The sequence below is a fragment of the Corylus avellana genome, chromosome ca1 (assembly GCF_901000735.1).
Source record: "Corylus avellana chromosome ca1, CavTom2PMs-1.0".
NCBI lineage: Eukaryota > Viridiplantae > Streptophyta > Magnoliopsida > Fagales > Betulaceae > Corylus > Corylus avellana.
In genome coordinates this window covers 31,527,495-31,539,979 of record NC_081541.1, presented here as the reverse complement: position 1 = coordinate 31,539,979, position 12,485 = coordinate 31,527,495, and the positions used below count along the sequence as shown (strand labels likewise).

Below are 12,485 nucleotides of genomic sequence, written 5' to 3'. Positions count from 1 at the left end.
CCCTACTAAAAACCAAAGATCCCTGTGTGGAGTGGATATAAATAAGCATTAAAGAGAGGAGAATTCATATTCGAAGATTTAATGATTAATTTTTAGGAAAAATTACCGTTTACTTTCTAAAGTTGACAGTGTTTTTTAATTCGAACATCAAAGTTTTAATTTTTGCAATTCACACTCACAAAGTTTCAATCTTTTTCAATTCAACCAATATCATCCCAAAATTCACATATTGCCCTTAATTTTTATTTTTATTTTTTTGTTTTTTATGAAAACTGAAACAAATTTGAGAGTGCAAAAATGACCAAATGACCAAAGCCACCCCGAATTTTTTTTTAAAATTTTTATAAAAAAATAAAAATTAAGGGCAATATGAAAAGTTTTGGATAAAATTTGTCAAATTGCAAAAAATTGAAACTTTGGAGGGGTGGATTACAAAAATTAAAACTTTGGTATTCAAATTGAAAAACGCTGTCAACTTTAAGGGGATAAACTGTAATTTTCCCTAATTTTTAAAAAAGTTTGATGGGAAAAGGAGGTTTAGACTTTCTTATCAACCAATCACCCTCACAAGAAAAACAAATCAATCATTCTTAAAATCTCCTCCACGTAAAAATTACATGTCCACATCAATCTCCAAACACCCATTAATGCGATGAACAAGAAAAATTACGCACCACAAGCATTGATGTTACAATGCAAGACAAAGAGTCTCCCAAGTTAAAGACACAATAATATATATATGAGTGACAACCCAAAAAAAAAAAAAATTACCATGCATCTTACACAGACAATAATATAAAGAGTATGTATTTGATTGAATTCAAGAAATGATAAGCTTCCCACAATCAAAACTAGACTTTTTTAGCAGTAAACCAGCTAGGAATACAGCAAAAATTTTATCCCTTAAAAAGGTCATCACTTTGCCATCACTCTGCTCTATGAAACCAACAATATAAGCAGTAGTAATGAGTTCAATACTTCTCCATTTCCTCTCTTTGGCATACTTCTTCAACCCCATTTCAATCCTCTTATATTCATCCATTTCTGTTTCAGCCTTTTCCTTTGTTTTTCCTGATATGGCCTCAGCAAGACACCTTGCCAAAACAACACCGTCTTCCAGAGCAGCACACCCACCTTGGCCGATGTCTGGGGTCATGGGGTGGAGAGCATCTCCGGCTACACAGACGTTGCCTTTGCTTGTATTTCCCCAAATAAGCTGCCGTGGGTGTCTGTATTTTATCCGGTATGGGACAAAACTATGCACTTCAGTATTTTCTATCATGGCCCTTACTGGTTCAGGCATTTTTCCTAGCTTGCTTAATACAAGTTGCTTCATTTTAGCTGGGCTATCTTCTGTCTGTTTCTCTGCAAAAAAGACAAGGAAAAATTTAGGAGCATCTTCTTGTCAAAAATCATCACTTATCTTAATAGATTAAGAAAAAGTATAAAATCAGACAACATGTGAAATATTTTAATTGAATTTAAAGGTAAATTGTGAGAGTCAGGGTTTGAATTCATGATTTTTTATATGATACCATATAAATTATAACTTATTCTAAAATCTTAAATTGACATAAAAAAAAAAAAAAAAACAAACAAACAAACAAACAAACAAACAAACAATGAAGACGGCTTAAAAACATGTTCCAAATAACTTTCAACATTGTTTTTTTTTTTTTTTTTTCATGGGCATTTGTGACTACAAAAACCTTTATAATTTAAAAAATAAAAAATAAAAAATTAAACATGCTCTTATAAGTTGAGGGGAAGGACTCACCTTGGCTGGTGGGAATCCAAGTGAAAAACCAGTAAACAGTATCATCATCACAAGGAACAAAACCAAATCGAACACCATTTCCAAAGAACTGCATGGACTTGGAAGCAAACCCATGATTGTGCTTGAAATCTACACAGCCCCTGATGGCAAACCTCCCTGTGGAAGTTGGTTTCTTTAGGCCCAGCCACTTTGCCACCACTGAGTTCACTCCATCACACCCAATCAACACCTTTAATTCATTCAAAACATTGGTACTCCAATAAGGAAGGAAACATGAATCAAAAGTAAATTATGTTCTTATTTTTTGGTATACATTGTTAAGGAAGGAAACATGAATCAAGCACTTACCAATTACCACTTACAACTAACATCAATCCACACATAATTTGGGCACTTGAATCATGGGATGTGTTCCTCCATTCTTGTATCTAAATAGGGCTCATTGTAAACTACATAGATGGTCTGCTCAAGATTTCTCCCCGTAAATTTATTCACGATTCCTTTTTGTTTTTGGTTCTAGGTAATTGGGTTTGTTGCAAATCGAACAAACATTGCAAGGATTGATGATTCTTTTTTTTCCTTTTGGACGATGAAATGAATTTTACCTTGGTTTTAAAAGTGGTTGCATCAGCAAGATGCAAAAGCTTATAGAAGCCTGATTCCTCTATAGAAACCACCTTGGAAGAGTACCTAATTGTGCCACTTGGAAGCTCCTTTGCAATGGCTTCCACCAACATATTCCTTTTGACACGACGAACTTCATGGACTCCACTGCACATCACACACCAATTATTAAACCTAGCTAGCTGTTCAAACATCTCAATCACAAATTTAATATAAAAAAATAAAAAATAAAAAAAAGAAAAAATCAAATCAAAACAAAAAAAACAAATTTCCGACATGGTATATAACATTTGTCACCTAAATTGTCTCATGGCTGCATTTTGTAATTAGAAATAAAGAAATGATTGTCAAGAAGTGCAAAGTGGACAAATACTTAGAAACTTCTTGGTTTTGCAAGAAATATTTGATATATACGAGTGTCAGTTGTTAAAATAATAGCGCATATAATATAGCTAGCGCTTTCACTTAGGCTCAGTTTCTTTGACGTAAAATGGTTTCCGTCGAAAAATATTTTCAGGGAAGTCATTTTCCCTGAAAATGTTTTCTGATGAAAACATTTTACGGCGTTTATTGCGTGCACGGAAAATCAAAATTTTTTCTTTCTATATATTTTTTCATTAAATCATATTAACCTCTAAATTGCGAAAATGTCCAGACCAAGTCTTAAGAGGTGTCCGAACCGAGTCCTGCAAGGACCCCACTCGGACTTACCCGGGACACACCTGGACACTACCAAGACCTTATCGAGACCCCGTCGGGATCAACCCGACACCCTGGCAGGACCTACCAAGGTGTTTAATATGATTTTGTGTACACACCAAATACCGGAAAATGTTTTCCAGGAAAATGTTTTCTGTTGAAAATGTAAAACATTTTTCGATGTCGGGGGCCCGCCCGATTTTCCGTACGTGTCAAATACCGGAAAATGTTTTCCGCATTTAGTGTTTAATATGCTTTTGCGTACACACCAAATACCGGAAAATGTTTTCCAGAAAAATATTTTCTGTTGAAAATGTAAAACATTTTTCGACGTCGGGGGCCCGCCTGATTTTCCATACTTGCCAAATACCGGAAAATGTTTTCTAAGAAATCATTTTCAAGGAAAATGTTTTCCGCCGAAAATATTTTCCATTGAAAATATTTTTCGATGAGTCCCGAGTGGGTCCTAGGCGAGTCCCGGTCAAGTCCCGACAGGGTCCTAGGCAGGTCTAAATCAACTCCCGAGCAAGTCCCAGGCGAGTCAAGGGCAGGTCCCGGTCAAGTCATGACGGGGTCCCGGTTGGGTCTCATTCAAGCCCCGGACGGGTCCCGGTGGGGTCCCGAGCAAGTCCCGAGCGGGTCTTGGTCAAGTCCTTGGTAGGTCTGGGCAAGTCCCGTTCAAGTCTAGTCGAGTCCAGGGCAAGTCCCGAGCAGGTCTTGGGCGAATCCCGATCAAGTCAAGGGTAGGTCTTGAGTGGGGTCCCAGGTAGGTCCCGGTTAAGTCCCAACGGGGTCCCAGTTGGGTCTTAGTCAAGTCCTAGTCTAGTCCCATGCAAGTCTCGGGCGGGTCCCGGCAAGGTCCTAGGTGGGCCTTGGACAAGTCCAGGGCAGGTCCGGGCGAGTCCTGGGCAAGTCCCGGCAAGGTCCTAAGCGGGTACTGGGCGAGTCCCAAGTAGGTCCCAGCGGATCATGGGTAGGTCCGGGCGAGTCCCATTCAGGTCTGGTTGGGTCTTGGACAGGTCTCGGCGGGGTCCCGAGCGGGTTTTGGGCGAGTCTTGGTCAAGTCTCGAGTGGGTCCCGGCAGGGTTCCAGGCAGCTCTTAGGCAGGTCTTGGCAGGGTCCGTCGATTTGAGAATAAAATGCTCAAAGTCAAAAAATGGTTTACGGTTTTCATTTTCCGAAAATTAAAGAAAAAATTTTCGGTCAAAAAAAATATATTTTCCATTGACCACCATTTTATGTCGAAATAAACGAACCCTAGTTGTTATACATAGTTGTAACACCCTATTTCCACATTGAGAAGATAAGCCATCCACATAAAGGAATGATCTTTTCACTGAATGGTTATAAATTGTATCTATGTTTGCCTTCCTTATAAGAAAATTATTTTCTAATGCAGGAATGTGAGAAATGAACCCAAAAAAAAAAAAAAAACTTACTGTTTTCCTTTGACCTTAAAAGATATATATGAAGTTTGAAGTCCCGAAACTGTAGAGGTACTCACGTTCCTGCACTCAAATCGCTACTGGTCAGTTCATTCTTTTCTTTTCTTTGACAATAATTTTGGTACAGGTAAACAGTAAATAATAGAGACCATCAATTAATCGCTCAGTAAAAAGCCTAGCAATTAATTAAGCATTGAACCAACAGACAAATAATAGAAACCCTACATACACAATGCAGATGTAGAGGGTGAATATACATATATAAAATAGTTACCCATCAAGGAGTTCATGTTGGTGACGAATGGAATCGGCAATGCCAACAGCATCCAAGGCCTTCCAAGCATTGGTCCATAATGTCAAGGCATATCCTTCGATCCTCAACCCATCAGAGGATTCCAATACTAGGCTTCGGATTCCCAACCTTTGAAAACATTCGCATCACTTACAATCATAATTATTATGTTGCAACACAACACAGAGAGAGAGAGAGAGAGAAGATATATAGGTACTTGTGAAGTCCTAAGGATGTTGTGAGGCCAGCAATTCCAGCTCCTACAATCACAATGTCTTCAACTACTTCTTCCATGATGTTTTTTTGCCTTTTTTTTTTTTTTTTAGGAGGGTGGGGGAGAATGGGGATTAGTATAATTATACGTGAAATGATTTGGTTTTTGGTTGGGATTATTAATGAAGTTTCTGGAATTTGGATGCCTTGTGGATGAGCTTTCTCGGATTTAATGCCACCTTATCCCCACAAGGAACGGGTCAAGGACGATAACAAAAGGATGGTGACAACACTGACAAAGGTCAAGATGGCAGACAATACAAATGTTGTACGCAAGTGTGACATGCCTCTAATATCTGGACCATGAAGTACGATTGAATCACAACACACACTAAGAGCATTTTTTAAATTGTGTTTGTAAAATAGAGTTTAAAGTTAAAAAATACTTTTTGGCTATTTTTAGGCTATTTGAACCCTTAAAAGCGCTTTCAATTTTTTTTACTAAACGGATACATTTTTCTTCAAACAAACTTTTATAATGTTAAAACACATTTTTATACTCTTCAAACGCACACCTAAACAGACTCTAACATCCATCTCATATTTGCAATCTATTTAGTACATCGGTAATTGTTGGTTTGGCAATTTTAAAATGTGCAATTTAAAAAAAATAGCAAATTCATAACACAGTTAAAGTATGTTCTAGTATATGCTTTTGTCTATGCGTGTTGTACGTGAGAATACACAGTTTGGCTTAATGCACCATCTTGCCTACTGCACAAAAAAGTGAATTTGTCCATGTTTTCAAATGAACATTTTCTGCGATTTTGATTAAAAATGCACATTTCGAATGAAAAATCAGAGAGTCCAAACACATAGCGCGTGGACAACATCATGATCATTGTAATTGATACCTAAGAATGGTTTCAAACTCTCAAACCAGTTTTCGACAAAACATCATTAGCACTTTCTAGGTGTTGAGAAAAAAAACAACAAAAACAAAAATTGTGGGGTCTAGTTTGTACTAGGGCTTCAATCTAGTCTAACGGAGAAAAATGATAAGTTCCAACATCTGGGGTAAGGATGAACCATGGCTCTGGAAATCACAACCATTGGGAGAGGCTTCAAAAGCCATAAGCTGCAAAACTAAATTTAAAACCAATATCAGACAACATAGAAGTATAATCAAGAGCAGCTGACAGCCAGAAATTGTAGCCAAAAAAACCTCAAGATTACAAAAGGAAGCAGCAGTTGCATCCAAACAGTTGACTCTTAGATTTTGATTGTAAAAGGCAGTAACAAATTCATAAAATGTAAGTATGACTTCTTTTCACAATCTTCTGCTATTAGCAACTCATTTGCAAACACCCGAGTATAACTACTTATTGTACACAAGCTTTTCTCCCTCGCTTCCTCCCCCCCTCCCAAAAAAAAGAAAAAAAGAAAACAATAAACAAAAAATCCCAAAACTGAAGACAAGCAAATGACATCTTATCTTAACCTTAAGAGGCAGCAATAAAAAGCGGCATCAATAGGCATACAGACTACTCTTTTAGACTCCCATTGTTGTACATCCAGAATCATAATCCTATCTACTTTCAGGGAACTTAGTCTCATATGCCTGGGGTACCTGCATGCATGTGAATTTTATTTTTAGTCTTTGTATTGTGCAATATGTATTAAAATAAAATGAAGCCATAGAAAACATGATTACCATAAATGCTGCGGTAATCATCTTTCCAGCAAACCATCTTCCATGGAGAGCACGCTGTGCAGCGACTGCACCTTGCGTATGCTCAAATCGCAAGTACACAAAGCCAGCACTGTTCCTGTTAATCAGTATAAATATATAAGCCCCAATTATCCAAAGAAAAAAAAAAAAAAAAAAAAAGCTGCACACTAAACTCACTTCTCCACGAAAATATGTTTCAATTTTCCGAACTTTGAACATTCTTCTTGAACATCTTCTTTGATATCCAAATCAAAATCTGGCTCCGTCTGCAAAAGGGGATGTCATTCAAAAATAAGCTAGCAACAAGAATATGAACAGAAAACTATTTAAAAATGCAAAACCCACCAACCTCAACATTTGGATCAAACATATCCTTTAGTAATAAACATTCACTCGGAACACCAATTGTATCAATAGCTGGCACAGCAGCAGTGGGAACTTGAAGACCTGCGCCAAGTCCAGCAAGAGCAGGAAAAGAAGCAAGGGGAGCAACAACCGGAGGTACCACAGGAGCAGCTCCAAGGATAGGTGCCGGTGGTAAAGCAAGGCCAGTGTTATTGACGGCAGTAGTGCCAACAGAACCAGAAATACTGCAGAAGGAAGAAAATCTCAGATCAAAACAGGCCAATTTCAGATATAATAACAAATTAGGCAGAGACAAACCTAGATGCAGTGCCACTGCGATCCAACTTTTGCATGAGAAGTGCTCGAGAACGTGCATTTAGAGACTGAGAATTAAAAGGACAACGGTCAGCTTGGCCAATGATTTATTGAAGAGGAATTAACAAACAGATGTTTAATAACAGACCAACCAGAATATTCAAGAGATTGAGAGATGGATAACTTAGAGCAGAGAAATGTAAAAAATCTTTTGATAATTAATATATTGAATTTATTCGCAAAAAAGGCTGTAACAATAGTACATGAGATGTATACTAGAGAAACACTATAAAGAAAATCTGGCATCCAAAGATATGTAATTACATAATTTAGACATGCAAATGAAAAAAAAAAAGGGCACAATATCTAGAACTTTTGGATATTGTTGACAGAGAAAAAGTTCAGAATCATTTGTTTTGTCACCATGAACGTTAAGATGTCCAGCAAGTCATAGTAGCACTTTCATGACAACAACAGCACCATTAACACCACTAGGTCAATGACAACACAGTAGCAACACGAAGCCAGTGCAACAGCACTAGATGTAGTCTGGAAATCAAAAAATTCAGTGATAAAAACAAGAAGAGAAATGCTATACTTCCCAGCAGATTTCTCCAAAAGTTGATTCCCAAATAATGTATCACTATCCCATGAGATTTATTATTTAGGAAAATATGTCACCAACTGATCATAGGATGCTGACACATCATTTGTGAACCATCTTTTGGGAAGTGTATCATTTCTCAAACAAGAAACAACTCCAACATGCCAAAAGAGAGGACAGCCCTCTTAATTGCTTAAAAGCATGAAACCTTCAGTTGAAAAACATTTTAAAATGACACAAGGGAGAGGCAATATCATTTATCACCTTATCACCACACTAAAAGATAGCACAATTGTCTAATGCGTTTAATGAAAATGCCGTTTTGTAGCTTTTATGGAGAATATTCAAGTCAAGGACCAGCTCCCCATGCCCGGTTTGAATTACCAAGTAGCAGACAAGACAAATGTACTACCACCGAAAAATAATAGTAGAATACCCTCATTTGGGTGTAGACAGCGGCGGAACTAACCCTACACTTGGGGGGGTAATAGTCAATTTTTTTGATAAGTATTTTTTATTTTACTTATCAATAAGATTGACTATTACTTATCAAAAAAATCAAACTTTTACCCCCCCAAATTTTTTTATTTTGTCCTCCCACATCTAAAATACTAGGTCTGCCCCTAGGCCTAGAAATCACATTCTCACTGCGACTCTAAAAACTCTTCTTTTGAAGCACCTTAATATCTATGTTAATTACTTCAGATATCTAAGCCAGAGCAACAAGAGAAATAGAAAGAAAGAAAAGATTAATTCAGATATTTAAATTTTTAAAAATGAAATTTGCTTGCATACAGGAATAAGCGACCAGTCAAAAAACTCCTTCATAAATGGCTTCCTATTGGAAGAGTTATCTAATTCAAGTTTCCTCATCTGCTACCAAACCAAAGCAATGTACACAAGCAATCTTTATTCTGCCTTGAAGTGAAATTAACAAGCACCCAGGACTTGATATTTAAAATCAAACATTATCATCATTTTTGTATAAGCAGAAAATGCAAGAATATATCTAGATCAGCGCATGCTACTGCCTAAAGGAAAAGGCCACTTCATAGCCAAAGTAATACTCACTAAAAGCCCACTGAACCAACTATGGTAACAGTGAGCATTATACAAAAGCAGTGGATGCAGTAAGAGCTTTCATGCTCGTAAGAACAATCTCTAAACATTGCTTGGCACAGAGCCACAACTTCCTGGTTATCATGTAAGATTGCCATCACCGATGAACAGATGAAAGAAACAAAAAAAATAACTGCCATAGTATTAAAAAATAATAATAATAAATATTAAAAGAGAGAGAGATGGAGCATCAAGCCTTGGTCCTTCAACCAACTTCAAGGGAGAGAAATAAATTTTAAAAACTAGATAAATTTTTTTATTAGTAACCGACAAATATCATTAAAAGCACAAGGCGCCCCTAAATACACAGGAAGCATACGAAAGAAAACCCTAAACTTAAAAATAATAATAATAATTAGGGGTGTTCATGCGGTTTTTATTAACCGCTAACCGCTTTTTTAATATATATATATATATATATATATATATATATTATATTTTTATTATGGTATATTGAATATGTTTATGTTTGTGTTCCTTGTTTGGGATATCTACTCTAAAGCTTTTTAACAACTGGCTTTTCCTTTATTCTCATATTTATATTACTTTGGGTTAGGAATTTGATCATCCTGATGATTTTCATATAACTATGTTATTATTATTATTATTTTTATGCTGATAGCATTTGGGCTTTTTTACGTACCCTTTACATTTTTTTTATATGGGCTCATTTTGGAGCAAGCCCAATGTGGTATATCACCACCTATATGTTTGTTAAATAGTGTATATTTTGATGCCAAAAAGGGCAAAATAAGCCCAAAACTGAAAATTGGACCCTAAAAAAAAAAAAAATGGAAAAAAAAAAAGAATTTAAGTGAGCCCAAAAAAAGCCTAAAAAAGCAGTTAACTGGATGCAGTCAACCGCTAACCGGGCGGTTAACTGCCTAGCGGTTGCGGTTAGTTAACCGCATGATCACCCCCAATAATAATAATAATAAATTAATTTAAAAAAGAGAGAGAGAAAATATAATAGAAGTTTAACTAACCAAGCCACCTCCTTCGTCATCATCAAAGTCACCAGGATTTCCTCCAACATCTAGCATTCCAGTTTGATCAGTAACAGCTGAAACCTGAAAAAAAAAAAATTAAAAAAAAATAAAAAGAATAAGAGAATATTCCAAGCAGGAGACAGAAAAGGAATGCCCTCAAGACTTATGCAGAAGCACCTGCTAAGTTAGTAAAGACCAGTGACAGCCAAAAAATCAAAATTTGATCTAAAAGGATAGACCTTCGGTCATTACTCTGGATCACTACGTAAAGTTCTTTTTAAGTTATGGTATTGACTGATATGCTGCTACTCAAGACAACCATTTAACAATATTAGAAATGACAAGAAGCAGACGTTAACCCAATGGACTACAACACTGTGCCATAGTAAATATGGAACAACACATCTATGCGTACATTACAGTTCATATTCTTTGGGGTTTGGGGGGCAGAGGAGGCAAATATATGACTAGAATTACACCAGCTCTAGTTAACAAAAGTTCAAAACAATTGAACCCCATTAGTTTGCATGCACATTCAACAGAACACAAATAGCATAAATGCTAACTAATTGAGGTCTTACATGTTCATATAGGCATCTAACAAGTGAAAAACACAATCCTTGTAAAGCCTAAACTTCACAAGCCTAACATGAGTATGAACAAAGACTTGATTGCAATACCTTGATGAGCCGACCAGCAATTTCCAATTGTTGATTCAGACTCAGTGCATTTCTAGCATCTTCAAGGCGTATAAACTGCAATAAACAACATATTCAATTAGCCCACTGACTCAGGAGGAAACTTAATGAGCATCTTACATGGCCACCTGAACATCAGTAGAGGCAACCAAGAACACTATATCAGGTAGCATACCATTTGATTTAGAAATAACAAGCTATATGCATATTGAAACCCAATATCAATCTATCAATGTAAAGGACTCATTATATCATTTAATACTTATTTCAGGGTGGTGCATTTACAGGCAGTTTCAGTAATCATTATATGTTTTGATAGTGTTACTCACCTGGACAAAGCCAAAACCTTTGCAATGTCCAGTTTCATCAAGAGGCAACTGCACCAGCTCTACTTGACCAAATGCTTCAAAAACCTGAACATTCAGAACAACAGCAAAGGGTCTGCATAATTTATTTAGAGGAGTAAAAACATATCAAGAATTCAAATAAAAATAACTTCAACAAGGCATGATAACCGTAACAAAAAAATAAATAAATCATGAAAACTAATGAGAAGACCAAAGAACATCTATATTAATGAAACTATTTTCATGTTATTTAAAAATTAAGAATTTATAAAGAGAATGTAAAAACAAAAACATAAGCATATAAACTATAACAAGGAGGAATAGCCGATTCCAATTTACCAGCCTCCTCCCATTGATACTCTAGTACAATCAATAACTTGTGCAATATAATACCCTACAGATTCGACAGAATGATGCCCCATAAAATATGCTTACCTGACGAAGATCAGCTTCAGTCATGTTGAAATGCAGATTGCCAACATACAGCCTTCTAGCCCCTCCTGAATAGGGGCCTATAAGCCCACCAGGTCCAGTAGCCACAGCTGTAGTTGATTGTACTAGATTCTTTTCAGCTTCTGATGGCTTTACCATAACTGGCTGACCAAGAAGAGGCTGACCAGAGAGTGCTATTGCCATAGGGACAGACATTGCATCATAGAACTCAATATACCTGCCAAGAGAAACATAGTTAGGATCAAAAGGACTCAAAAGGAATTTTTTTTTTTTTTTTTTTTTTAATAAGTAATGAAGTATATATCAAAAAGCACAAAGGGGCGCAACTCTAGTACACATGAAGTATACAAGAGAAAGCCTAAGTAGTAGAAGAAAAGAGAACAAGAAAGTCATTAAAGCTAATAACTAAGGGAGCTAAAAAAGCAGTTGTCTAAGAAAAAGGATTTGAGCTCCCCCAAAGTCCTTTCCTAGTTCTCGAAGTTCCAATCATTTTTTCCCTCCAAATGCTCCACGAGGCAAAGAGTTCAAAAGAAATAATTATGAAACAAATATACAAACATAATAATGCTACAGTCTCCACACAGTTCAAAACAAATGGTCAATTTTTCTATCCATCATTGCTGTTGGAGGATCAATCCTAGATACACTGCATGAAGTGTCAATCAGATACGGTCCATATATATTTAGCCATAATTAGTCTTTCTAGTTATGGCAGGTTCTTGTATTATAGCTATAGTATATTGTAATTAATAGGTAGATTTTAGTTACCTTATTTGTTGCCCTAGATTGCTGTAATCACTGAGATACAGCCTGTAATTACCTAGATAATTTCT

The 12,485-nt window shown here is 36.3% G+C and overlaps 2 protein-coding genes across 6 annotated transcripts in view; both read right to left on the bottom strand.

Annotated features, from left to right (window-relative positions):
• Positions 1 to 760: 760 nt before the first annotated feature.
• LOC132188562 (monooxygenase 2-like) lies at positions 761 to 5,177 on the bottom strand. Its single transcript, XM_059603059.1, has 6 exons — positions 5,055 to 5,177; positions 4,820 to 4,966; positions 4,540 to 4,608; positions 2,383 to 2,548; positions 1,778 to 2,006; positions 761 to 1,365 (listed from the first exon to the last, which is right to left on the bottom strand). Exons 1-6 carry the CDS (start codon positions 5,129 to 5,131, stop codon positions 821 to 823), a joined length of 1,233 nt encoding a protein of 410 aa, XP_059459042.1. The 5' UTR covers positions 5,132 to 5,177; the 3' UTR covers positions 761 to 820.
• A 756-nt stretch (positions 5,178 to 5,933) lies between these two features.
• Positions 5,934 to 12,485, bottom strand: part of LOC132186066 (uncharacterized) — a 23,244-nt gene continuing 16,692 nt past the window's right edge. For 3 of the 5 annotated variants that reach the window (XM_059599851.1, XM_059599877.1, XM_059599859.1), the window contains 9 exons: positions 11,635 to 11,869; positions 11,182 to 11,265; positions 10,835 to 10,909; positions 10,152 to 10,235; positions 7,446 to 7,510; positions 7,132 to 7,372; positions 6,960 to 7,048; positions 6,765 to 6,879; positions 6,260 to 6,680 (listed from right to left, as the gene is read on the bottom strand). In XM_059599851.1, the coding sequence (XP_059455834.1) occupies positions 6,639 to 6,680; positions 6,765 to 6,879; positions 6,960 to 7,048; positions 7,132 to 7,372; positions 7,446 to 7,510; positions 10,152 to 10,235; positions 10,835 to 10,909; positions 11,182 to 11,265; positions 11,635 to 11,869 (1,030 nt within the window). In that variant the 3' untranslated portion in view covers positions 6,260 to 6,638. Of the gene's footprint in view, positions 6,197 to 6,259; positions 6,681 to 6,764; positions 6,880 to 6,959; positions 7,049 to 7,131; positions 7,373 to 7,445; positions 7,511 to 10,151; positions 10,236 to 10,834; positions 10,910 to 11,181; positions 11,266 to 11,634; positions 11,870 to 12,485 lie in introns of those variants that run through there. The other 2 variants (XR_009440704.1, XR_009440703.1) reach the window with 2 other exon arrangements.